Raw genomic sequence first — 26,379 nt, 5'->3', positions numbered from 1 at the left:
GGGCGGGGCCGGGCGGGGCGCGGGCGCTGTGCGCGCCCGGCGGGTCGGGGGTTCGCGGCCCGGGGGGTCCGGGCGGGCCGGGGGCCGGTGGGCTCGGCGGGGTCCCCCCGGCCATGTGGCCGTGCGGAGGGCGGCGGCAGCGCCGCCTCGGGGCCGCCGCGCTGCTCCTCTTCGTGGTGTGGCTGCTGCTGCGCAGGTGAGACCCCGGCGGGGCGCGGGGGAAGGTGGGAGGCGTGCGGGGGTCGCGCCCCCGGCGGGGCGGGCGGGCGGGCGGGGGGTCCCCGCGGGGGGCGGCGGGGAGGGGTTGGGAAGGTGGCGGTGCCCTGCTGGGAGCAGGCCCTGCCCGCCGGGAATGGGGTTGGCTGCGGGAGAACTGCGCATGGATGGATGGATGGGATCGGGGCCGGGGAGGGGGGGGGGGGGACGGTTATTAACGGAATTAACGTAATTAACGGCTGCGCTCCCCGCGCGCTGCCGGCGGATTAACGTGCGGGGGGTCAGGCTCGGTAGAATCACATCTTGTGAGATCAGAGCCCCCCGCTCCCATCAGCATTCCTGCGGCCGAACGGGAGCGGGGGAAGGACCGGAGCGAGCAGCGCTGCGGCCGCGCCGGAATTACCTAAAGCTTTAAATAAACGCTGCACCTGATACCCACCGCTCTTGTCCGTCTCCAGAAGTAATGGCTGGGGGAAGACCCGTTGTCAGCGCCATAAATCAGGTTCTCTGTTGGGCAAATGCTCTCCTGCCGACCTTGGCTCCGGAGAGGCTTTACATCATCGCCGTGCTGATGGATGATGCACTTTGCAAATCAATCGCTCCCGCGGATCTAACCCAGCTCTGGAGCTCTCTCTGACGCTCTCGCACAGTGTTGTTTCCCTCTCTCCAGCCCGTTGTGGGTCTGGCTCTCCCCGTCCTGTGTCCCCATATCACCGGTGGCCACACGGATGGAGCAGTGTGGTACCCAGGGGCCGTGCCCACCTCTCCTGTCTAACCCTGTTATCTTCCTTCTTCTGCTCCTGTTTGCACACTCCAGGCCAGCAGCTGTTCCTCTGGAGCCCACCTGTAATACCAAGAAGTTATTCAAGGTTCTAACTTTGATCCCGTGTGTTTTGGGGGTTCATTTTGGGGGTGATGCTCTTTCCTGGACGAGTGTGTTCCCCTATTACAGCCAGAGGTGCACAGTGGCTTCCAAGTGACAGGAGCTCTTCCTGACAATGAAATGCTGGAGATATACATGGAAATATACATGGAAATATATGGAGGTGGAATATACAGGCAAGGGAAGACGTAGTTATTTATTGCCACTTGGTTATTTTATAACGGGTTCTTAAATTCGTAGTCAGAAGTTACTGCTCAGAGCTATGGAAAAGCCTTGATGAATCTTTGCATAATTAGAAGCAAAATTCTTTTATGGCTGGCCCTGGGTTTGTACCACGTGGGTTCTTAGAGAGGATTATTGCAAACCAATACCTGATAAAGGCAGGGGAGTCTGTCTCCTGTAAGAGTGTATCCATAAACCACTGTATTCATTGGTACATGGTGTTTATCTCCATTGTCCAGGTCACCTGGGAATAAACTGTGCTACAAAATGTGGTGATTTTTACCCCAGCCTTGTGAATGGGCTCTGGGGGCTTGTGGGGCAGGACAGTGAGCTGGGAGCAAGGGCAGCTCAGAGCTTTCACTTTCCTGTGGCCAAGAGGAAGCCCAGAATAAACAGCAAAGCCCTGTGAGGCAGGTCCAGTGGAGCTTAGGGATTAGCTGCAAAGTCCCTTGTCCTCTGCAGCACATCCTGCAGCATCAGCAAAGCGAGTTAATGGTCTCCAGGCTCTTTTCCCTGGTATGACTTTTTTCTTTCGCAATAGCTTTTTGTCCCAGCTGTTCTGGAAATGTGGTGGTTTAACACCAAAGCCTCTTTAGTAGAGAGGACTTCATCTAGGTTTGTGTCTTACAGCTGTCTGGTTCAGAAGTTAACTGGGACTTTCCTGTTCCATGTGTCATATTTTGCACTTCAAATTCCATCTTAAATATACAGATTGTTTCATTAAGGACTAATTTGTCCATCCCAGTTTCACAATCTCAGTTCTGGGGTACTTGGTAATAGAATTATATTTTTTGCAAAAAGAAAAGGAGACTTCCCTGAAGCAGAGATGAAATCAGAGACTCTCAGAATCCCAGAATGGTTTGGGTTGGAAGGGACCTTAAAGATCACCTTGTTCCACCCCCTGCCACAGGCAAGGACACCTTCCACTAGCCCAGGTTACTCTAAGCCCTGTCCAACCTGGCCTGGAACACTTCCATGGATGGCTACTGAGGGACAAAATAGGCCAGTAACCTTTAGCAAAGCAAAAAAAGATTCTTTGCAACCTGTGCTGTCATTATAGAAGTGAGAAAAAGAATCTCCTGGGAGCTATAAATTGCTCTCAGGAGGAAGCACAGAGCCCAGGTAGACTTTAAACTGTGGCAATCCAACTCTGGATTGCTCCAGAATGAAGCTCTGCTGAGTCACACAAGTGTTTTTTCTGAGGTTACTTAAACAGATCCTAATAAGAGATGTGATTTCAGGATATCTAGGATAATACATTGAAAATATTGGGAGCCTGGGAGCTTCCCACCAGTCCTCCTTGGTGAGAAAAAATACTAGAGCTGGGGAATTTTAAGACAGGAAACTTGAAGAAAATGTGCCAAGTTAGTTATGCCCAGGATTAGGAAGATGAGCTTAAGTGATTAGTTTATTTTTATCTGGCTGTGTGTGCTTCCTGAGCACAGCCTTCATTCTGGCACAGTCTGCAGTACTTCTGTGTGCAGGGTAATTTAGGGCTCTATCTAGCTCAGAAACAACTGGGAAACTTAGATATTTCCCAACCTAATCTTTAAAAATTGAAGTTTTGCATCTCCAGACCCCTTTGAGCTTTCCACCTCAGACTTGCCAGCAAGAAATAGAAGTAGATGCAGCTGCTGTTTTGGGATCTGAATTGCTAAAGTTACAATCTGTGTGGGATGGTTCTAGCAGAATGGAAAGGCAGGTGGCCACAGGATATGTCCTGTGGTGGACTGAGAACCTCCTCCCCTGCTGCTGAAATTCCTGGTCATTCCTTGGGAGCAATGCTGCCATTTCCCAGCCTCACATCATTATTTGGCTGTCCCCACTTTCTTGGGTAGCTGAGCATCTTCTATCCTGGTCCTACTCAGGCAGTCACCCTTTAAATATGGCAGATTGGTATTTTGCACTGATTTCTCCGTTTTGAGCTGCTCTATCTTCATAAACTGTTATTATTACACCACGTTCTGAATGGATACATCACTGTGTCCTTGCTCAGCACTGTTTCTGTGAATGGTTTGGCAATGAATGGTGACTGAAGGCAGTGAATATCTAATCTGGCTTCCTTTTCCAGGTACTACCCCTGCCTGCTGCCGGCTGTCTCAGAGCCCTGTGAGAATGCTGTGCTACACAGGTACCCTCTGAGCTTGTCAGCCAGCCCATGCAGTACCCTGGAAGTCTTAGATTTAGTTCCTTTGTAGTCTCCTTGTCTTGTCAGAGGACAGGCAGTCACTGCAGGCTGCTGGTTTGCAATCCCATGAGCTCTGAGCCATCCTCCCCCTCTGCTAATAACAGCTTTACACATAGTGTAGCCAACAGCTGAAGGCTTAGGTGCTCCTCTCTTCTCTCAGTGTGATGTTTCTCCCAAATGTCTGGGTCACTCTTGCTTTCTGGAGCTGGGAATTCATTCCTCACATCTGGCTCTGATAACAAGCTGCCATTGTGTGACTCTGTATTCAGAGCTGTGCAACTGGGGTGGTCTGATGGAGGCAGTGGAACTGCTTTGGAGCTGGGCTTGGTGATGAAATGTTTTCTTGGTTCAGCCAAAATGAGCTGGGGAGTCTGTAAGGCAGTGGGAACTTGGTGCAGGAGCTGACCTGATGGAGCTGTGACAGTGTGAATGCTCACCCTGGTAAGTGCTGAGGGACTGGTGTCTCCTTTGCTCCAGTTCTTGGGGCAAATAACATGTGCAGGAGTTAATAACAGCCATGTGGGCAGAGGTAAGTTTGTGGGGACAGCTGACTTAGTCTTTCCTTGGTGATGAATATAATCCAGGGGATTCATTAAGTTAAAGAAAAGGTTCTCTGCTCACAGGGAACAGGTGAGGGGTTTTTAGTTTTCCATGCATTGCACTGGAAGATACCAGAGCCCATGAGACATTCAGGATGGCAACACTGCAGTGGGAACAAGGATCTGGAAGTCAGCCACCGTGTGCCATCCACTAAAAGACAGGGAGATCTTAAATTTCATAAGTTATGGAAGTGTTTGTGGATACTGTGAGTGAAAGCTTTCCCATCCTGTGTTTTCAGCAAGTGAATTCCATGCTCTGTGCCTGAGCAGGGCTGCATTTCAGCTGTAGAGTGTGGCAGAGTGGCTTGGGGCATTCAGGATGGAAGCTGCTCGTGAAATGAATATCAAATCCACATCTTAGGAAGATCTCCCAACTGTTTTATAATCTTCTGAGCAATCTATATGCTCTGTGTGATAAAGAGTGTGGTTTTCTTAAGAAGCAGGAAGGTCAGAGCTGGTCCTGCTGGGTGAGGTGGAAGGAGCAGCCTGTCCTGGGGGGACACATCATTTCCCCAGGATGCTCACTTGTGTCTCTGTCTTCCAGGTTTAACTGGAGTGAGCTGACCCCTCTGGGGCTGTGGGGAAGGACCCTTGGCTTGCAGACAGAGAACTCCCAGTTCCTGCTGGAAGGAATGCCTTTCCGCATATTTGGGGGTTCCATGCACTATTTCCGAGTGCCCAGGGAATACTGGGAAGATCGGATGCTTAAAATGAAAGCCTGTGGCTTAAACACCCTCACCACGTAAGTGCCCTCCCTCCAAGGCTCTGTCCAAGTTCCTCACAGCCTCTCCCCTCCTCTGGGGGACTTTGTCATGAATTCCAGTGGGCCATAACAATGTTAACAGTACTTCTTATTGTGAGAAAAGGCATAAAAGAGAGAAGTGGGGCCTCAGCTTTTCTTTCTAAGCATCCCAGACTGCATTATCCTTCACCTCCCCTGCCCTAACTCTGTCTTTCAGGTACGTGCCGTGGAACCTCCATGAGCAACAAAGAGGGAAGTTTGACTTCAGTCAAAACCTGGATCTAGAGTATGTGGTACAGACAGTTCTGCTATTAAATACTCCTGTTCTCTGGGAGGGGGTGTGGGGGGGTGTCTGGATGAAGATGTCATTTCCAGCTCCTGAAGCAAAGCTGTACCTTGTTCAGGCAATGGGGACTTAAATTCCTCCCTCTGCTTTCTGGAGTTCTGGAGGTTTAGCACCAATCCAGCATAGTTGGATTGCTTCATCAAGCAATTCCCTGCTGGCTTTGGTACCTGAATTTCATGGTGATTGGAATATTAGGAGGGTGTGGAGCAGGGATTCTGCAGGCAGACAGTAATGCTGCTCTCTGTATCTCCAGGGCCTTCCTTTCCCTGGCAGCTAAAAATGGGCTGTGGGTGATTCTGCGTCCTGGACCTTACATCTGCTCAGAATGGGACCTTGGTGGTCTGCCCAGGTAAGTGGGTAAATAATTCAGCTGAGGGAAGCATCTGGGACAAAAAAACCCCAACTCCCTGATCATACAGCTGAGCCTCCTTCAAAGGAATTGCTTTGGAATGGCTGGCTGCTGGATGGGGATATTTATTTTGTGTCCCCAAAGTGGGTGAATATTCATTATCTTACTGAGCTCCTCTAATATTTTTTTTTTTACTGTTTATCTTTAAAATGATAATTGTGTTATGGCATAATGCTTACAGCAAGAAAACAGAACTGGGGGAACCTATCTATTGCTGTTGCACCTTGACAGTCTGTGAACAGTATTTGCAGCTTGGTGTAAGAATTTGCTTCATCTCAGGTCTATTTTAAAAGTCCTGCTAGAACATCTGTATTAGTGGGTGGCAGTAATAAAGACCCACAACTTTCCAGCCTCCTGTTGTACTGTCCCCTAAAGGACACTCTGTATTTTCCCCTAAAGCACACAGCTTGCTCTAAGAGGCTCTGAGAGCTGAGGTGTTGTCACATCACCCACGTGTTTTTTTATCAGACAGATTTAAAAATTCTGATAAAGAGCAATGGTACTATTCCCATTTTATGGATGATTTTGTAAGCCTGCTGAGCTGCATTTAGCATAGAGGAGTTGAGTCTTTCAGGCCTCTGGAAGGATATTAGTTAATCCCTCCTTTTGCAGAGACAAGGAAGGCACAAGCTCACTCTGTTGAAATGGTTACAGCACTATGTTGTTGTGCTCTTCAACAAATTGCCCTTTTCTGTGTTAAACCCAAACAGAACTAAGTCTTGTAAGTAGAAACAATGGGAACAATGACTGGAAGCTTTGTTTTGAGCCATGTTTGGGATCTTTATGAAGGAGCACTTGGTTGTAGAGCGCCCTTGGGAATGCAGGGAATTCCAGAGTAACCTTTAGAGAGATAAGGTTAGCCCTTGAAATATTTGGGCAAGTTTATGAAATAGTTTAGGCCTGAAGTGCAGAACAAAAAGGAGGGGAAGAGATTGGCAATTGGAGCCTGAGGTGATTTGAAAGTGTAAATGGTGGGGTGTCATTGGCACTCCTGGTGTTGTCCACTGTGGCACAGGAACACCAGTGATTCCTGCCCAGCTCTGGCTGATGTTACCTCTGGCAGCTCGACTGGGCAGGAGACTGGAACAGGTTATGTTTGCTGTTTTTCCACAGCTGGCTGCTGCAAGACCCAGAGATGCAGCTGAGGACAACCTACAAGGGCTTCACGGAGGCCGTGGACGCCTATTTCGATCGCCTGATGCGTGTTGTTGTCCCTCTCCAGGCAAGTACAACCCTCTGCCCTCCCCAGGGGTGGGCACTGACTGCCCAGTGGCTGTGAGCTCTGTGTAACTGCAGCAGGCTGAAGCAATGACAGAAGTACCAGTTTTGCTCTAGGAACCAGCAAGGGCTGTAGTTGTCTGTGTCTGTTTGGGAGCATGGGAGGGTGGAGCTGAGTCCATCTGAGACTGGTGCATCTTTCCTGCAAGACACTGCCACTGTGATTTTGCTCCCTGGGATTAGAAATCATGATGAACAACAACTCCCTTTTACTGCCCACAGTACAAGAGAGGAGGTCCCATCATTGCAGTGCAAGTGGAGAATGAATACGGTTCCTACGCCAAAGACCCCAACTACATGACCTATGTCAAAATGGTAAGGGTGGCACTTCTACTTCTTTCTGTGCTCAATCTCTCCCATAAACCACCTTCCTGAGAGTGTGTTCTTTCTTCTGAATAACTCTGAGAGTGGCTTCAGGGACTCTTGAAAGCGTCAGTCCCTAATGCAGCTGCATTTCCCAGGATGTTTCTTCCTGGAGTGGAAGAGAAGGCACGTGGCCCTCTCAGTGCTGATAAGCCTGTGTTCTTGTGTCTTCCAGAGCAGAGGGTGATAGGGAAATAGGGAATATCTGCATTGCATAGCTGGTCTTGAAGAAGCTCCTCCTGGGGGGTCCTGTTTTGCTTCTCTTAGATGACATTAGATAAAGTTTTCTCTTTTTGACTTTCCTGGGAGGAAGGTTGATGTGAATCAGCACACTCCTAAACTTGTGTAATCTGGGGCTCAGCATCAGGCAGGTTAATTTGCCTAAGGCCTCCTTTACCCCTTGTCAAAAAGAGATCAGACTGTGCCCTGGCTCCTGCCTCTGAGTGGGTGATAAGGAGTTGGCCTATGCCCCTAGGACAGCTTATCCTGGTGGATCTCACAGCAGTCTGACCTGGTTGTTTACCCCCAAAGTCAGGCAGATAACAAGATCTGCAGTGTGTTTTAACAGGTTTATTGTTTAATTTCTTCTCACTGAATGCTTAAGAGTGTTGCTGCACATGAGGGAGGTCACCCTCCGGTGTGTATGTGCTGTAAATTGTGTTTCCTGCTACAGCTTTATCACATCTTTCTGTAACCTTTTGGGTACTTCAGCTTCACCCTGAGGCTCAGGTTGTCCTGTTGCTCAAGGTGTACAGAGGTTCTTCAAGCAAATAAATCCCGTGGCAGGAGTGTTAATCTGTTAGAGCTGGACCAGCTCCTGCACCAACTCCACCTCATGGAGTGATGTCACTTTGCCTACAAGGTTAAAGAGGAAGTGCATGCACAACAAGTTACAGACATAATGCCAAACAAATGGTTTTCAGAGCCCTAAATGGGCTACAGAGACTCTGGGTGGGGGGGAGGTCTGCAAACTCATCCTTGCTTTTCCATGGCTCAGGGAAGAAGGAGCTTGGGCTGCTCCCCAGACTTGTCAGGACAGATCCCCTTGCCAGGCCTGTGGGTGTATTTTTGCAGTGCTGTTTCATCATATTCTGGGGTTGTGTGCAATTTGCACCCAAGGAAGTGGAGTGGTTAGAGATGAAAATGTGGGAAAGCAGGATTTGCAGGGATTCCTTTTTGGTGGGAGTGGGATCTGATGTGAGGTGGGGCTCTTATTCTTTGTTCTGGTTTGGGCCTCAGGCTTTGAATGTGGCAAGGTGATTAATTCACATCTAGCATATATGGCCAAGTTGCAATCTTCCTGGAATTAAATACTCATCAAAAATCACCCCCAACTCACACAAAACCTCAAATCCCTGTTCTTATCTCACTCTTTTGAGTGCACTGCCTTTGCCTTCCCAAAGGTGAAGGCCATGAAAGGTGTACTGACACAATGGCTTTTCCTCTTTTTACCTTAGGCCCTGCTGAAGAGAGGGATTGTGGAACTGTTGATGACCTCAGACAACAAGAATGGGCTGTCATTTGGCCTGGTGGAAGGAGGTATGTGCTGGTAGAGACAAGGTAAGGCTGTGATCCTTGGGGAACGTGGCTTTGGAAGGAGAACAGGACACTTCATGCACTAAGCTGCACCCATCAAGTGTGTTCTGTCAAGCCCAGTCCCTTCCCAGAAAGGTTTAGGTGGTTTTTTCCATGTGAGGTACAACACAGGATTGGCCATCTGTACTTCCCAGTGACTCAGGAGATGGCAGCACCCAGCATTTTTTGTTATTTTGCCAGATTACAAGGCTGAAAATACTACTTATTGCTTCATTTCAATGTATATTAAACAAGGACCTCAGCAATTACTAGCAGTAGTAACTTATTCCTAAGATAGCTGCTTTGCAATTAAAAAGAGAAGAAAAAAGTCCATCAGAAGCTTGATTCTGAATTCTAACATTCTGTAAGTTTACCAGTAGTTTGTGGGGCAGCCTTGTCTTCTCAGCAAGCTTGTTTTGGGGTGAGCAGCCTTAGGCAGGTAAAGGAGGGGATCAGATGTGCACAGTGCCAAAGGATGGCTGTTTTCCCTTTTAAAAAATTTAATTCTGTTAAAGTTTAAAAATGCTGCTTCCATCCTCTTTCTTTTCCCTGTGAAGAAATGGAGGTGCAGCTGTTTGAATTCCACTGAGCCCTAAAATCTGACTGTCTGGGGCACAGTGTAACATTGATTCTCTGATTTCCAGATCATTTCAGCTGAGATTTACTCTGTCCTTGGCCTCTGATCTCTCCTGTGTTCCCATTGCCTGCCTGAGGAGTTGCTTCCCTGAATGAAGTGTTTGCAGGGTGCAGACTTGGAGTGCTCCTGTCATCACTCAGTCGGAAATAATGTTAATTTTCTAATCTCAACCATGGAGATAGTTAAAGGGGAAGACTTTCCTCTCTTTTTTTCCCCTCCTCTTGTTTTTATGTGACAGTATGAGAGGGACAAACTCAGTAAGTGAAGTCCAGGGGCCTTCACCAGTAGGGTGATGTTCTCATTTGGGTTTTTTTGGGTGTGCAGCAGTTTTCAGCTGTGACCACACAGAGTCACTCTCTCCCTGCCAGAGAGCTGGAAGGGGAAGGGCTGGTGTGGAAATTCCTGCCTAGCCTTCATCTCCTGAGGGAATCTTTGCTGCCTCAGAGCTCCTTCTTGTTTGGAGTTACCTTTTCTGGTGTGTTCATGCTGAGAGTTCTTGGATACTGGTTTGACTCTTGGATGTCACAACAATCTGCTCATCAGAGTCAGAATGTCAGGAGTCAGGTGTGTGGAATAACTGAGGCTCCAAGTGGGGCAGCAGCAGGGTGGGTAGGAAGGAGCTAAAGGAGAGTCAGGATCACTTCCCATCCCTGGAAGTGTTCAAGGCCAGGCTTGATGGGGCTTGGAGCAACCTGGGATAGTGGGAGCTGTCCCTGCCCATGGCCCAGGGACAAGATGATCTTCAAGGTCCCTTCCAACCCAAACCATTCCATGAGTCCAAGCTGAGTGGCTCTGCTCTGACCTGGTACAGCCCTTCTGGGGCTCATGGGTGACAAAATAAAGCCTCTGGTGTCCCTCCAGGACCGTGGTGGGGAGTGGTGTGTATGTGGGATCCTGTGAGAAGGATCAGCAGGGCTTTGGGGACTCTCCATTTTCATGGTGTGCTGTTAATCTGCATGAAAAGCAGAGTTGGGCTTGTTCTCCTTCAGGATTGCCAACTAATGTATTACATCAGTGCTAAACCCACGTTTTGTTTTGTTCTCCCTTCGTGTTTTCTGTGCCAGTTTCTTTAGCTCAGCACAGTACATAGATCAGCCTCTTAAAATCAAGGTATAAATAGTGAGAAGTGAGCTTTTTCTTCTGTAAATATTCTGTTTGAAGTGCTCAGTCTGACACAACTGGGGCTGGATTTGATCCCAGCTCTCTTGTAAGAAGTTGATTTTTAGTACAGAATCATATCATTGCTCCTGCATTTTCAAAGTTGGAAGAAATACCAGTGTGACCACGGGCTAGAAGAGGATGAAAATAATTCAAATGTGTGCCAGGGGCTGAGACACTGATCCCAGATTAGTGTCTTCTGTCCTGCAGGCAGGTGTTCCCACTGCAGGGCCTGAAGATCCTGCAGCACACACAGCTGGTTTCCCTGCTCTGCACGGGGCAGAAGCACAGAAAATTCTTCCAATTCCAGTTCTCTCTGGTTCACTTGTCCTGTGGTTCCTCTTGCTCACCCCCACAGACATGACAAGCTGTAGGATATTGCCTGGGTACCAATTCCTGCAGCTAAAGCCTGGGAGATCAGTGTGGCATCCACACAGGACTTTCTAATAAGTTTGCCTTTATGTGGTGCCTTTTATCTGAGGATCTCCATGTGCTTTACAGGCTCTAATTAAAGCTTGTGACACCCCATGAGCTGCTCTGATGCTCTCTCTTTCTAGTAGCTCTGAACATTGGAGCTAAATGATGTCCTGCAAGGATTCCACTGTGTGCTGTGGTTCAGCTGGGTTCTGCACACCAAGCAAAGACTTTGATGGGAAATTTCTGAGGAGGTTATTTTGGTGGTTCAGAAGATGTTCCAGTTCCCCCTGAGCTTGTGCTGGGCTAATGCCTAAAGAGATGGTCTTGTACACATTTTGTGTGAGTCTAAATGAATACATTTTTATTTTCCCAATAGCACTGGCCACTGTTAACTTTCAGAAACTGGAACCTGGGCTACTGAAATATCTGGACACAGTACAGGTAAGATGCAGAAACACATTGTTCATGCAGGTTGTCCAGGACAGCATTAGAAGTGAAGCACTGTTGGTCTGTTTGGGCTTTGTGTGTTGGTTTGGGGCTTCCTTCTCATCAGGCCAAATCCTTCTGGAATCAGTGAAGGAGGATTTAACTGTGCTGTTATCCAGCACCTTTCCATCCAGCTGTGCCCTGTGTGTAGCTCTTAGGGGTTGGATGCTCAGTAACATCCTAGTTCACAATTCTCAGACCTCTCTCCTGCAGTTCCATCATCTTTTTCCCAAACTCTTTTACCCTGATGCTGTGGCTGCTCTCAGGAGGGTGTTTGCAGGCTGCTGCTCTGCTGCAGTTTTCAGGGTGCAATGTCATGGGTGCTGCAGTCACCCCCAATACCTCTTTCAGTGTAGATTGAAGAAGTTTTAGTGTGTCACTTGAGCATCTTTAACCCCCTGTGCTGTCAGAGAGGTGAACAGGGAGGGAATTGCCTGATGAACACTTGATGTGAAAAGTATCCTGATTGTGATGAGGGAGTAGTGAGGGAACAGCAAGTTTTGGTTTTAATGACAGGTTGTCTCTCTCTTTGCATCCTCTGTCCTCTTCCCATTGCTCTCCTTGCTCCAAATGAAGGCTGTGAACAGCTGACATCTGCCCCCAGCCCCAATCAATTCTCACCCCTTTCCTTGGCTTTTTCCTAGGCTGTGGAAGGAAGCCTTGCTGCTGGATGTTTAATCCTGCACTTTGCATTTGTTTTCTTTTCCTGTGCTGACAGAAGAGGCTCTGCTGCATGTGCTTTCACCTTCTTTAGGTCTTCTAAAATTCCCCAAACCCTGCAAATGAACAGAAGGTGGCACCTTCCCCACCAAATGAATGCAACATGGTCCCAAAAAAGCAGCTCCTCCTTTGCCACACTGACTAATTACAAGATAGGAAGCCTGTTATTCATGTTTTTAGGGATTATTAAGCTGTGTTATCTTTTCCTTGTTACCAGCTTTTGTTCCAGAGGGTGATAAAATTCCTTCTGTGACTGGTTTACTGGGGATGGATTAATTCAATGTATTTCCAAGAGCTGCTCCATACCTGGAACATTTAGGTGATTACAGGCAGTTGTTTTCTCCTAATGAAATACAAGTTGCTTTAGTGCCACTTACCTTGGCCAATTCCTGTGGCATCAGGTAGAGCCCTTACCCAATAAAAGGCAAAATTGACTGGAAATGAAGCCCACGAGGCTGGAGTGGCAGCACATGTTGTCCTGTCTGGGTGGAATTCTGAGGAGCTAAGGGAGCTGGCAGGGGGTGACAAATGGGAAGCAATTGCTCTGTGTGCAGAGCCTTTAATGAAGACCTAATTCCTGCAAAGGCTAATTCTTCCCTGCCAACACCATATGCAGCATTAAAAAGGCATTAACAGCTAAGGTCTGCTGTTCTACCTTGGCAGGCACTGCCTGCCCTGCACCTGCAAACTCTCAGCTGGCAGTGGCATGGCACGTAAGCAGACATTTATAAATGTGGATTTCTAGCAGAAACTAAACAGTGACAGTTGGTTTGTCTTTTTTTTTTTTTGCTACAGCTCTACCAAACAACAGCATCCAGAATTGTTTGGTCTCACCTGATTGTGTGCTGGGGTTTTTGCTTTGTGCAGAGGCACAAAGCTTTGCTTGCCTGTTCTGGGCATTGGTGTCCCACAGCATCTTGTTCCTCACATGTCCAGAGCTCCTTAGCTGCCTTTTGTCTGTGCCAGTTGAGAAGAAAACACTCTTATAAAAACCATTTCACTGAACTGGATTTGAACAATGCTTCTCTCGAAAACAGGGGTGAGTGGAAGACTGCCCTGAATCTGTTTTAACTCTGTTTTTCTTTTTGACACAGAGAGATCAGCCAAAGATGGTGATGGAGTACTGGACTGGGTGGTTTGATAACTGGGGAGGCCCTCACTATGTCTTTGATGCAGATGGTGAGCACCAAATTCTGTCCTTGCAAACAGGGGAGCATTTTACCTCCTGTGGGAATGTGGTGAATTTAATCCTCTTGCAAGTGTAGCACCTTCTTGGTGGTTAAAAGCTCATTAGGAAGACTAGTGCTAAAAAAATAAACCAACAGCTCCAGAACCTCCAGGGCATCTAAAGTGCAGTGAAAACAGAGCTATATAAGACTGTTTTAATGACTCTCTTATCCTCCTGCAATTGTCTTTGTAATTGGGTCATTAGTGTGTTCAGTTTAGGAGTCTGGCTGAGTAGTCCTTACAACTCTGGTGCTTAAAAGCAAAATTCCTGCTGGAGTCCATGACCTTTACCCTTTTTCACTTAGAGGAGAGGATTATCTGAATGTATGAATGTGTCCCAAAGTGTCAGTACAAGATACAAACCACGACACAAATCACTGTAATTGCACAGGGGTGGCTGCCTGACAGGGAGCAGGGTGTTTGTGTCTGCTTTGAATTCCTGGCAGTGTTACAGCCCAGATTTGTGGTCTGTGGCCCCTCTGGCACTGCCCTTCCTTTGCAGAAATGGTGACCACCGTGGCCAGTGTCCTCAAAACAGGAGCATCCATCAACCTCTACATGTTCCATGGAGGCACCAACTTTGGCTTCATGAATGGGGCTCTGGAAGCTGATGAGTACAAGTCAGATGTCACCAGTTATGGTGAGTTTTCTTGCACTGCCCTGCCTGTGGTGGGAGTACAGCTCTGACTCCCCCTGGGTTAGTGACAGTGACAGAGACACGCTTGGAAATGGTCAGTAGAACCCCTTCTCATAAAAAAATGAGCTCAGAAGCAAATACCTGTCTAACAGGAGGGTTTACATTAGTATTTCTTATTTCCAAACCCATTTCAGGATGTGGAGGATCCCCTTATTAGTTGCAAACAGAAGCAGCACAGATGATGACTTTGCTTCTCTTCTTTCTAGGGAGGGATGATGTTCCAAGATACCATTCTGGTTTTTGATTTTACCAAGTCAAACTGTACCATAAATCTCTCTTCATCCCAACAGCCTTTTGTTAAAATGCTTAATTGTTGACTTTATCCTGTGTGAAATTCTGGATTATGTGCAAATTAGGTCTCTAAAAGTATGTTGCTCCTTCATGAATGGCTCTTCTCCAAATTAGTGGTTCTTTAGTGACATTCACTCAACTTAAAGTGCCATGAAAATTGTGTCTTGGGCTTTTACTTCTTGCATGAAGCTGTCCCAGAGCTGCTGTATGTTTTTAAATCACTCGTGCTGCTTTTCCAGACTATGATGCTGTGCTGACAGAGGCTGGAGACTACACATCCAAATTCTTCAAGCTCAGACAACTCTTCAGCGTGATCATTGGTAATTATAAACCCAGGAACCAAAATACTGTTCTACCCACAGTGTTAAATGAGGGAATGGTTTAAACTGGCCCTTCTGCTGTAGTTGGTTGGTTGGCTGGGGGATATTTCCAAAAGATGGGAGAGGAACCAAAAGGTCTGGAGGGGCCTTAAATGTGTGTTGGCTGAAATCATTGTTCCATCTTTCTCTTTTTTTTTTTGCACCCCAGGCCATCCTCTTCCTCTGCCTCCCATGATTGAAAGCAAGGCATCCTATGGTGCAATCCTGTTGCATCAGTACATCTCTCTCTGGGATGTGTTACCATCTCTCTTACAGGTAGGAACACCTATTTTAATGCATCTCAGACCTAAAAGGCATCACCTCTTAGATGCAAAAGGCAATTAGTGCACTGGCTTGTTATCCCATGAGGAGAAAGTTGGGGAATGTTTTGTCAAGAATATGTAAAAGAAGCAAATCTTTTATCTCACTTTTTTTTACTGCTACTTCTGTTCTCTTGGAACTCCAGTTTTGCAAGTCCTTGGCTCCCTTTTCTGGTGCTTTGCTGTAGCTTTCAGAGAACCATGAGGGAATTAGGGTTGGAGCAGCTCCCAGGAGGCTCCCAGGGAGATGTACCCTGTGGCAGAGTGTAAACCTGTCTGAAACCAGCCTGTCAGTGCTGAGAAACCACTCCTGACATTCCATTTGCCTCTCCTTTGCAGCCCATTAAGTCAGAATTTCCTGTTAACATGGAAAATCTGCATCTAAACGACAGCACTGGGCAGTCCTATGGGTATGTGCTCTATGAGACTGTCATTTTTGGTGGTGGCCAACTGCACACAAGGAACCACGTCCGTGACAGAGCCCAGGTAAGGACCAGAGGGCAGCTGGGACTCACTGGAGTGGGATGGAAATGCTTTGGTCTGGAAAATCAGGCAGGAAATGGGGGGAAATGTGAACTTGTATATTAGGAGTGTGATTCTCTCTTTCCAATTCTCACCTAAGCCCCAACCCTTACCATTTGTAATTAAATTTGAGTTTCTAGTTTACTAAAACTTAAAATATCTTTAAACTTGAGAATGTTGAATATTCTGAGAAATACTGTGATTTTATTTTTTTTTTTTTGTCCCACCTGGACTTGAATCAGTGACACATTTGTGGACACTGAGTTCTGGTTTCAGGTAGAGAGAATTTTCTCCCCAAATACAACTTCAGTAACCTGTGCAAGACATGGTTATAGTAAAATTGATGTGAAGTTGCTCTTGTCTCGTGTGCTCTGTTGTGCAGGTGTTTGTTAACACTGTGTATGTGGGTGAGCTGGACTACAACACAGTGGAGCTCTTCATTCCTGAGGGACAGGTAACTAGCTGGGGGTTGCTCACAGTAGCAGTGTGTGGATAACAGAGCCAGGATCACTAAAGAGGAATTTCTCTCAGGAAGGCACCTCCCACCTACCCCAGACGAGATGGTACAGCAGGGAATGGTTGTTACACCCAAACTGGACACCATCTCACTGCCAAGTTACTTTTTGTGGTGGAAAAGTGGGGTTTGAATACTTTTCCATGGAGAAAATTCAAGTTATTGTAGTCCTTGCTGCACACAATTTGCCAGCCTTCCTGCCACAGCTGCAACTTGGACATCAAGTACCTGTACCCTGTTTGTGCAGGTTAAATCTGTGTAGGCTTCATCTTCCTTAGCACAAAGCAGGTTTTAAGGAGGGTTTGGGGGCTTTTGCACCTTTTGGGTCACAAATTAAATGAGGGGAGACTGAGGGCAGTGTTACCCTGGCAGGACCTGGCACCAAGACTAATGTATTGATTGAACACATGTCAAGAGAGCTCTGTGTGGCTCCAGGAGCAGGTGAGGGGGTGGATACACCAGTTGTTCTTAAGGTCTGTGGGAGGATTTATGACATTAGCCTGTCCTGTGTCAAACTCCACTGCTGGCTCTGTGGGTGATATCCAAATGGGACTTCAAAATTCAACAGGAAAAAACCCCAGAAAACTTCCATGCAGAGGCTGAGAGCTCCTCAGTGATGTAACTTTAAAGTAAAGTGAGAAATGGCAGCTGCCAGAGGTACTGGTGCCACCTTCCCTCTGAAACACCTCTGCTAACCAGGCACTGAGGGTGATACAGCTGGTCCAGCTGATGCTCTTCCTTTTGTTTTTTAGGGATTCAGGCAGCTGAAGCTCCTGGTAGAGAACCGTGGGCGTGTCAATTATGGCCTGGCACTGAATGAGCAGAGGAAAGGTGGGTTAAGTTCTGTGTTCTCAGACTGTCCTGGAGAGTTCTCCTGAGTTTAAGCCCTGCAGAAGTGTCTGTGTGCTTTGCACAGCACCAGACTAAGGGCCCAGTGCAGCTCTCGTGGTGCTGGACATGACTGGGAGTTGGTGGGAATGGTAGGATGGAGGGAATGTGTCAAAAAACCTCATCACCCCCTGTCTGGAGGGTCACAGGTGAAAAACTGTGGCTGTTTAATGCCTTGCATTAAAGATTCTTCTTTTATAGGGGTACAGCTAAACCCAAGGCCATCACTGAATCTTGCTCTCCTCTAGGTTTCCTAGGTGATGCTCAGATTCCCTTTCTCTTGCTCTGTGAGCATTTTACTTCACAGAGAGAGAAGGAAAATACCTTTTTTAATCTGTGTTTTCCCCCGGGGGGCTGATATTGGAGAATCACACCATTTAAAAACTCACACAGTATCAGGAGTGAACTGCATCCTATTGAGCAGAATTTACTGAAGTGCTCAAGTCTGTCACACACAGTTGTGGAGCTGGGAGAAGCTGAAACCCCAGGATTCTGTTTTAGCAGGGAAACTATATGCAAAAGCTATATAAAATAGATTAATGGAGTTAGACATGTGACTGTATTGATTTTATTTAATGCAGAGGAGGTGCTTAGGCAGCCTCAAGTGCAGAACTCAGGCTTTGCCTGCTATAGGGAGAATAGTTATAACAAGATAAAGGTAAATTACTGATTAAGGTGCCTTAAGATCCTTGGATGAAAAGCACTAGACCAGCAGTGGGCATCAGTGCTTGCCTGTGTCATATTTTGCTGTGCCTGTTAGAGAAGTGACTGATTCACTGTTCTAAAAAAAATCTAAATAAACTAAAACCCAACAATACCAACCACCCCCCACCTGCTGCATGTGCCAGCAGTGTTTTCTGCTTGGAGTTGTTGACTGACTTGGTGAGTTGAAGCAAAGGAGAGAATGGAGAGGCCAATGTGTAGTAATGTTCCCCACTCAGTCTGGATGAGCAATGGGACCATATGGACTCTAATGCCATTGCAGAACGTGGCTGCTTTCCATCCCCTGCTGTTCCCTGCATTCAAATAGGAAAATCCATCAGCTTTAGCTGTTTTTCAGCTCTTCATTACCCCCATTGCTCTCACAGGCTTAATTGGTGACGTCTTCTTGAATAAAACCCCCTTGAGGAACTTCAAGATTTACAGTTTGGAGATGAAACCTGCCTTCATGAAAAGGTTTGTGGGATTTAAACATTTTTTTTTCCTTCCTCCTTTGAAACCACCTGTTTACCAGCAGTGCAAAATCTAATAGGGAGCAGCTAAATGTATGAGAAAGGCAACGTGAGGTAACAGCAGGGAGGTGGATTTTTGCACTGAGAAGTTCCTTGCTGATAGATTTGCCTGAAATAGTGCAGAAAATAGTGCTAGATTATCCATACCATTATTTAGAATGAAATGTATTCACTCTGTGGAGGATTTGAAGATTTCCTTGCAGCTTGCAGGTTAGATCAGGTAGGTAAAAGCAGGGCTTAGCCAAAGGGGTGGGTCCCCACATGTTGGAGAAGTTTGGGTCTTCCTGGAAGTCACCAGTATGGCTGATATGTTTAGTAATTCAGACTTCAAGGGGTGGATTAATTCTAGAAAGCTGCTAATAGTACATTAACAATCCAGATGGCTTCCTCTCTTCTATGTTATTGTGCTTTAATTCGAGAAAGGAAATCTGTCAGGGGACATCAAGGAGTCTCTGTCAGCAGATACAGAAAATCATAGGCATGTTTAAACCCTGTGGACTCTGGCCATGATCCAGAGAGACTCTTCAGTGATGTTGTTAATGAGCAATCCCCCAGGATAACACAGCTCCCCCATTTTGTGTAGGAAGGAGAGAGAGGCAACATTAAACTCTAATGGCTTTGCAAAGGAAAAAAGTCCATGTTTGGAAATTTCCAAGGACAATTTTACCAGGTGCTGGGGGGCTGCCTGAAGGATGTTTATTGATAGGGTAACTCCCAAGCTTTTGGGCTGCAGGGTGTTAAGAGGAATATTTCCAGTGAGGAACATTTAAAGCAAGTGAGCTGCCATGCCCAAATAAAAGCAAGATTAGTCCCCACTGCCCTCAGTTCCTGGCTGTTGACCAGCAGCACTGGAACACAATCAGCTTACAGTCCCCACGGGGGAGGAGGGAGCAGAGTGTTGTGAAAGGAACTGTCACAGGCTTTTAGTTGAATAATTCAGTAGCAGTCAGGCTGCACTGGATCAATAACTTCCCTGAGTCCAAGAGATGCAGCTCCTAAGGGTCAGCAGGAACATGTTCTGACAGAGGCTCAAGGCTTCTGTGGGATTCTATACCCCTTGTTTCCTCTTCTGTGGGGTTCTCCACTCCTTGTTTCCTCTTCTGTTTGTGCCCTGCTCCCAAATTGTTGCCAGAGGTAAGAAATAATGGGAGATTGCCCCTGCAAACCTGCAAGGATGTGTTCATGTTCCTGGGCAGGAATGTCTGGTTTGAATCCTGTCAGTTCTGCAGGTTTTCCTGTAGCAAGCACCATGGAGGAGGATGGGCACTTCAGCAGCCAACATGAAGCAGAGCCTTTTATCACAGAATCACTGGTTTGGGTTGGGAGGGACCTAAAAGCTCATCCCATTCCACCCCCATGCCATGGGCAGGGACACCTTCCACTAGCCCAGGTTGCTCCAAGCCCCATCCAACCTGGCCTTGGACACTTCCAGGGGTGGGGCAGCCACAGCTTCTCTGAGCAACCTTTGCCAGGGCCTCCCCACCCTCCCAGCCAAGAGTTTTTTTCTAATATCTAATCTAAACCTTCTCTCTTTCAGTTTGACTCCCTTCCCCCTTGTCCTGTCACTTGGTATCAGAGTTGGTGGTAGCCCCAGATATCCTTCTCTTGGACCACAAGCTGGGCTCCCAGTGCTGTGACCATGAAGACACAGCCAGGTAGCTCCAGTACACACCTGTCTGAAGTGGGTCCCTCTCTTTCAGCCTGCAGCAAGTTTCTGGATGGAGCTCAGTCCCAGATTACTTTGTTGGTCCAGCGTTTTTCCGTGGAAGGCTGTGGATAGAGCAACAGCCACAGGACACTTTCCTGAAGCTACAGGCAAGTCCTGCTTTTTCTTGATCAAGATTTTTCAAAAGCTGATTAGAGAGACTCTTCTTGTGCACTAGCTGTGACTGAGCTCTGTCTGTAGTTCTGTAGTTCTTTAGTCTTCTTCTGGTCTTGGAGAGTTATTCTGGGGTGTAGAGTCTTCTCCAGCTGGGAGCTAATTCTGTTCAGTCTGTGGTTGTCCTGATGAAAAAACATGTGCAATACTGACCCAGCAGAGCTGCTAATGACCACTTAGTCTTTTTTATTGACATACAAATGCTATTTTCTATTTACTAGAAGACTAATGGGCACAAAAAATAAAGGAAGGACTAGTTTTATCCTCAGTGTGATATGGAAAGAGTCACTTGTTCATAGGCATAGCATGGGAGTTGGCATTCCTGTTGTCTTTCTGTGGAAGATTGCTGCTCCTGCATAGAACTTCAGATGAGATATTAAGCACTATTAAACTTTCTCCTCTGATTTCCCTCCCTCAGAGCCAACCAATCATTACTTACTGCTCACTTTCCCATTAATACTTTGCTGTAAATGATGCCAGTCAGCAGCAATACAGTATTTCTGTCACCTGGGAAAGAGGTGAGGGGAGATATTCCATGCTTGGGAAGGAATAAAGTCTGTTCAAAAGGATGAAGTTTCCTGTGCAAGCATGAATCATGAATTGCACATTTTTGAGAGCTTTATCCCTTTAATTAGTACATTAAGGATAACTCCTGTTCAACAGGGCTTACTTAAATGTTCATGGCTTCAGGGATTTGGGCAGGGAAAGCAAGCAGAAAACCTGTGGAAAGTGGCTGGAAAGAATGCAAGTGTGAAAGCAGATTTAGTTTCCTGGGGGGATGTTAACGAGGCAGCAGAGCTGCATCAGTAATTCCATGTTCTGCCTTGATTCCAGGGCTGGGAAAAAGGAGTGGTGTTTGTCAACGGGCAGAACCTGGGCCGCTACTGGAAAATTGGACCTCAGGAAACTCTCTACCTTCCTGGGCCCTGGTTAAAGAAAGGGGACAATGAGGTGAGGGGAAAGGGGGGGGGATTGCTCTTTGTTTGTGTTGTTAAAGATCCTGCTCTGAGCCACGTGCCAAAGAGCCAGACATGTACAGGATATTAATTACCCATCTCCAGCTGGAAGCCAGCACAATAAAGGGAGAGTGTTACCTCCTAAGGTCTGTAAAAATTAGGGAAGGTGCTGCTCTAAAGCTCCTCTGGCTCTGACAACCATTAAGACACTGGCAGCTAAACTTCAAAGCACTGCATCAAGTTCAGAATCAAGACACACCTGATGTGATGCTGATTCACTTCTGCACCACGTGGTGCCCAAGGAGAATCACGGTTACTGGTCAGACTCGCCCTGATTGATCCTTCTAAGTGATGCTTCCTTCCCCTGCTGTGAGCATGTGCCTTTTCCTCCTAAGAATACTCAGAGTAACTCAGCCTTTGCATGAAGGAATCCCACTCAGAGATCCCCCTGTGTCCTGCAGATTGTCATCTTCGAGGAGCGCACGGCGGGCCGGATCATCCAGTCCGTGGACATCCCTTACTTGGGAAGGACCCAGTACGTGGACTGAGGAGAGCTGCTCTCCCATGTTTGGTTCATCCTGAACATTCCTGGTTGCATGTCTGGGGACATGATGGGCATGCTAATCTCCACTAGACCCAGGTAAAGGATTTGCCCTTTGGCAGTGAGTTCAGAGGAGGGGATGGGCCCTGAGGAAGCAGGGTCCGTTGTTTCGTGGATGGATGGACGGATGGATGCAGCAGCTCATCTCCCTGGACTACTGAGGACCCACAGCCTGGCTGGCTGTGCATGTTTTGGACCATCTGGTGAAGGTAGGGGAGTAAAAAAGGTGCTGGAGGCAGGTGGGAGAGAAAGAAAGAACCGAAGCCATCTGAACCGAAAGCTGAGCTCAGCTTTCCAGTGACTTTAAAACTGTCTTATTACTGGCCTCCTTGTTTTTATAATTAGGTAGGGAGAAAATAGTTGGTGAACGTGTGGGTAATCAGGTGTGGAAAACCATTTTGTTGTGCTTCCAGGCAGATTTTAGCACCTCTCTCTGCAAAGAGGCCGTTATTTGTTCAGTTGTTGGAAGCCAAGGTGGTTGTCAAATGACTTTTAATTTGAGCTTTTTTTTTTCCACTCAGTTTTACGATGGAGGTTGTCTCTCTCTCAAAAGGAAAAAAAACCAAGTTTTAAAAAGTGAAATGTGTTTTGTCCTCTGTCAAATCCTTATGTTTTAGGCCAGGCAGGAATGAGAATTTTCAAAGAGGAGAAAAGAATAAGTGAGTCTTGCAGTCCTCTCCTCACCTGGGCTTACACTGTGAAGCACCTAAAAATGAAATTCCCCCTTGTAAAACGAGCAGGGATCAGATTTTGGTTGGGATGGAAGCAAAGGGATTGTGTACATAGTTACAAATGGGAACACATCCATACTTTCTAGTTAAACCCGCTGGGAGATCTTGGGTCCTGGTTTCTTTTTCTTTTTGTCCCTCCAAGCAGAAACTCAGGATTTAGGTAAACATGACAAGTTGTTTTAACTCACCAGCTGCAGGTCACAGAGGAGCTGCAGTTTCTTTAGGGAGAGGAAGAGATCAAACTCAAGCTGTGAATCCATTCAGAACCTCCAAGGAGTTGCTCAGCCCCTGCTCTCTGTGCCAGGAACAGGATTCGGGCTCTGAGAGAAACACCAACCATGCACTGGCTCTGTAATGGAGTTGCAGGGTATCCTGGCTCTTAGAAACCATCATTTTATTTAACAAATTTAAATACAGTTTGTTTAAAACTGAGAACAGACAGTGCAGCTGTAACACACCCCATCCTGGCCAGAGCTGGTCCTACTGGACATATCTATCCCTGCTCCCAAGGGCCACAGCAGCCTCTGGGAAAGCTGGAAGGGCCCAGGCTCGTGTGACCAGAGCAAATGTGCAGGGCTGTGCTCAGGACTCCATCCTTTGCATTTTCTGAAAGTTATTTCCTTCCAAGGAGGGAAGGTTGCAACCCAGCAGGGATTGGAATTAAGAGTAGTGAACCAAAACGTGCAGCTCGGAGAGGACATCAGTTGGAAACTGTTTAAATGGTATGAGAACGTGGTAGTCCTTGAAAAAATGTCTCTTTCCACTGTAGGGTTTACAGACTGAAGGGAACTTGGGAAGCCAATACAACAAGAGGATTAATCTGCTTGAGTGCAAAGAACTACTATTTTAATCCAGGATAACAACCCCCGTTCCCAGCAGCATCCAACACTTTCTATGCAAGTAGTGCTTCAGCCATTGCATCTATAGGAACGTTTTTGTAAAGGCTTCTGTGGCTGGGAACTAAAGAATGCAACTTTTCCCCAATGGTTCTGATATACAGAGGGAGAAAATAACTTACAAAAAAAATATTTTCCTTTGAAACATCAGGAAATACACAATGTCATTAGTCCAAGGGGAGACTTCTGCACCGTGAAGCCAATAATCAAACCCAGAGCATTTTAACACTTCTACCTGTTTTAGGGCTAAAAATAACCAAGCCTATTTCCAGGATTACTTTTTCCCTCAGTTCAAAGGTAAAATTGTGCTTCAGACCTTTTTTTTTTTTTTTTTAAAGAATTGGGACAGCAGGGGGTGATCAAAGGTTTGACAACAGCTGTGAAAGGGGGAGGAAGTCTGGGGGTTTGCAAAGGGACATGTTGTACCTCAGGTTGTTCCTCAGCAGACACAGAGTCACCCAAGGCAGTAGCACCCAAGTCCCTCCTCTGCACTGCTCAGTCCTGTGTCTGTCACTGAGAAGCAAAACATGATTTCATCAGAGAACACCCTTCCACCAACTCTGTCCTGGGTCCTTTGATGTTACAGGATAGGAAAGAGGTGACTAAAGGTTTCCTTGACCTTCCCTCAAGCCAGGTGCTGGAGAAACAGCACTAAGCACGGGATCCCCTTTCCAAGGGTGCTGCTCTATCCATCAGAAGGTGACTCTGGGAACTGCTCCAGCGTGGCTTTTCACACCAGGAGCTCTGCAGGAGGATGGAAAAGGGGCTGGGGCTGAAGGATACACTCCAGTCAAATGGGAAATGCACTAAAATCACCTTTTAGCATTCAGTCCCTAGTTTTAAGCAGTTAACTTTATTTTTTGAGAGTGGAAATTTGCCTTTATGTAGGAGCACCCTTCAGAGAATGCCATGCCTAATGCTCACATGAACCAAATTAGGGCTAAACAGAACCAAGATCTGGGTGAATATTGTGGTGTACGTCCCCAACAATCTCATTAACTCCATTTGTAATTATTTTAGTGTGGATGAATAGAGAACCACGTGCTGTAAACATCATCCAGGGAGGGTGGTGAACTGGTAAGGATCAACAGCTCAGTGATTCTGCCCCTCTGTCCCACTCTGGTGAGGTCCCCCAAGTGTTGCATCTCTTCAGCTGGGGTTTGTGAGAAAAATGGGGACAAACTTTTTAGCAGGAATAGGACAAGGAGTGATGGTTTTAAACTAAAAGAGGATAGACTAGATATAAGGAAGACATTTTTTACAGTGAGGGTGGTGCAACACTGGCACAGGTTGTCCAGAGAGGTGGGTGATGCCCCATCCCTGGGAATATTCAGGTTGGACAGGGCTCTGAGCCCTGTCCAGCCTGGTCTAGTTGAAGGTGTCCCTGTCCATGGCAGAGGGGTTTGAGCAGATGACCTTTAAATTCCTTTGCAGCTCAAACCCTCCTATGATTCCATGAACACAAAGTGTGTCAGAGTGCCCTCCAAACCATGAAACCAGTGAAGGAAAAGGGGAGGAAATACAAAGAGAACAGTGATACTTATGGGTTTGTTTGATAATTATGGGTTTGTTCTAACCTGCCTTGCTTTCCCCCCTCTCCCCCTGTCTTGTGCAGCGTAATAAACACTGATTAAAGTAGGTTTAAAATTAAGGGCTAAGGTGCCATCTCAGAAGGCAGCTGTCCCCTCCACGGACAGAGAGCTGCTCATGTCACACACGGGGTTCGTGTGTCTCAGGAAAAACCACTCACCGGGGCCAACACACTCCTGTGGACATTCCCACCCTGGCCTTCAGGTCCTGTCAAACAGCCCCTCAGTCCAGCCCCCTGTTCCAGCTGGGCCAGGCTCCAGTGCAGGGAGCCCTGGGGCACTTCTCCCAAACCGAGCATCCCTCGAGGCAGCTGCTCCTGTCCTGGAGCTCACGTCAGTCCTGGGTTTTCTGTGCTTTTTCTCCACCTCCGGAGCATCTGGTTGTGCTCCAAGTCCAGGAGGAAGGGCAGGGGGATCCAGGGGGGTTATGTATGCAGTGGTGCTTGGTTTCAGTACGCTAAAACTCTTGGAAGTCAGCAGAGGTCCTGGCTCCTGCCTGGCTGGCCGGTCGGATGCTGTGGAGAGGAACCTTGCAGGCTGTGCATGAAGAAATTTTCTGCAACAGAGACACAACCAGCATGTATATCACCCTTCTGCCTCGCTGCATTTAGCTGCTACCCCTTGGAAGCAGCCCAAAACCCAGCTCAGCTCCGTGAGTTCTGCTGCTAAGCAACTGGGCTGGGGAGCAGCAGTTGTGACAGCGCTGAAGAGCCACGGCCTCTCTGCACAGCTGATATATATATATAGCTCAGAGAATGGGGGCCAGGCTCTCCTGCTGCCCTGCCACGGGCCACAGAGCAACCCCTGCAGCAGCCAGGGCTCCATCCAGCTGCCCTCAGGGAATGTGCCATAAGAGAGCTCATTACTCTTAAAAATACACCACTGCTGAGCAAATCTACCCCCTTCCTCTGCTGCTCTTCTCTGTACTCAAGAGCAGCAACCTCCTCTCCCCTCCAGGCCTGGTTCTGCGCTCCAATTAAAGGGAGTTGTGCATTTATTTTTCTCCTCATAATAATGAAGCACAGCTCCATAGCCTGGAAGCAGACACAGGTGAATAGCCCATCCTTCACTCCTGCAAACCAACTGCAGTGTGCCCTCGAGAAATCCAGGAGGCTGAATGCACCAGGGTGCTCAGGTAATGAAGGTGAGGAGCCAGGGCATGAACTAGTGCAAGTCAGCCATCAGTGTGTGTGTTCCTTCCTCCTTTCCACTGAGGAAAATGCTCCATGCTCACCTTAGACAAACACCTCAGTGGGCTTTAATCCACACCCTCCCTACCTTGTCACTGACTCTCTGTGGCTTTGATGTGGATAAAAATTAAACTCTTCCTTCAGTGAAAGCTTCTGCCTGACTTAAAAATCCTTTTGCTGATACTGCTTTAGCTTTCCTCAGGTGGATGAATCCCCACCCTTCACCCCTGTCCTTTAGCTATATTAGC

General features: G+C 47.2%; 2 protein-coding genes across 10 annotated transcripts in view; one reads left to right on the top strand and one right to left on the bottom strand.

Moving 5' to 3' along the window:
- The first annotated feature begins 75 nt into the window (after positions 1–75).
- GLB1L2 (galactosidase beta 1 like 2) lies at positions 76–23,640 on the top strand. Of its 2 annotated transcripts, XR_003529693.1 has the most exons (20): positions 76–196; positions 4,653–4,850; positions 5,068–5,136; positions 5,450–5,545; positions 6,719–6,827; positions 7,106–7,198; positions 8,704–8,785; positions 11,410–11,474; positions 13,334–13,418; positions 13,969–14,106; positions 14,694–14,774; positions 14,983–15,089; positions 15,473–15,619; positions 16,038–16,109; positions 16,922–17,000; positions 18,146–18,233; positions 19,990–20,104; positions 21,003–21,119; positions 21,586–21,764; positions 23,226–23,640. XR_003529693.1 is itself a non-coding variant. In XM_027655465.1 (19 exons), the coding sequence occupies exons 1-19, from the start codon at positions 114–116 to the stop codon at positions 21,670–21,672; spliced, it is 1,911 nt and encodes a 636-aa protein (XP_027511266.1). In that variant the 5' UTR covers positions 76–113; the 3' UTR covers positions 21,673–22,303. The 2 variants fall into 2 exon arrangements, 1 of the variants encoding a protein (XP_027511266.1); XM_027655465.1 differs by lacking the exon at positions 23,226–23,640 and having other exon boundaries at positions 21,586–22,303.
- The window catches only part of B3GAT1 (beta-1,3-glucuronyltransferase 1), a 54,386-nt gene continuing 50,811 nt past the window's right edge, over positions 22,805–26,379 (bottom strand). For all 8 annotated transcript variants that reach the window (XM_027655467.1, XM_027655473.1, XM_027655472.1 and 5 more), the window contains one exon: positions 22,805–25,497. The gene's annotated coding sequence lies outside the window, so the exon portion shown is untranslated. The remainder of the gene's footprint in view (positions 25,498–26,379) is intronic.

The sequence above is a fragment of the Corapipo altera genome, unplaced genomic scaffold, assembly GCF_003945725.1.
Source record: "Corapipo altera isolate COAL_440 unplaced genomic scaffold, ASM394572v1 71, whole genome shotgun sequence".
Taxonomy (NCBI): domain Eukaryota; kingdom Metazoa; phylum Chordata; class Aves; order Passeriformes; family Pipridae; genus Corapipo; species Corapipo altera.
This window is presented reverse-complemented; position numbering and strand designations above follow the sequence as displayed.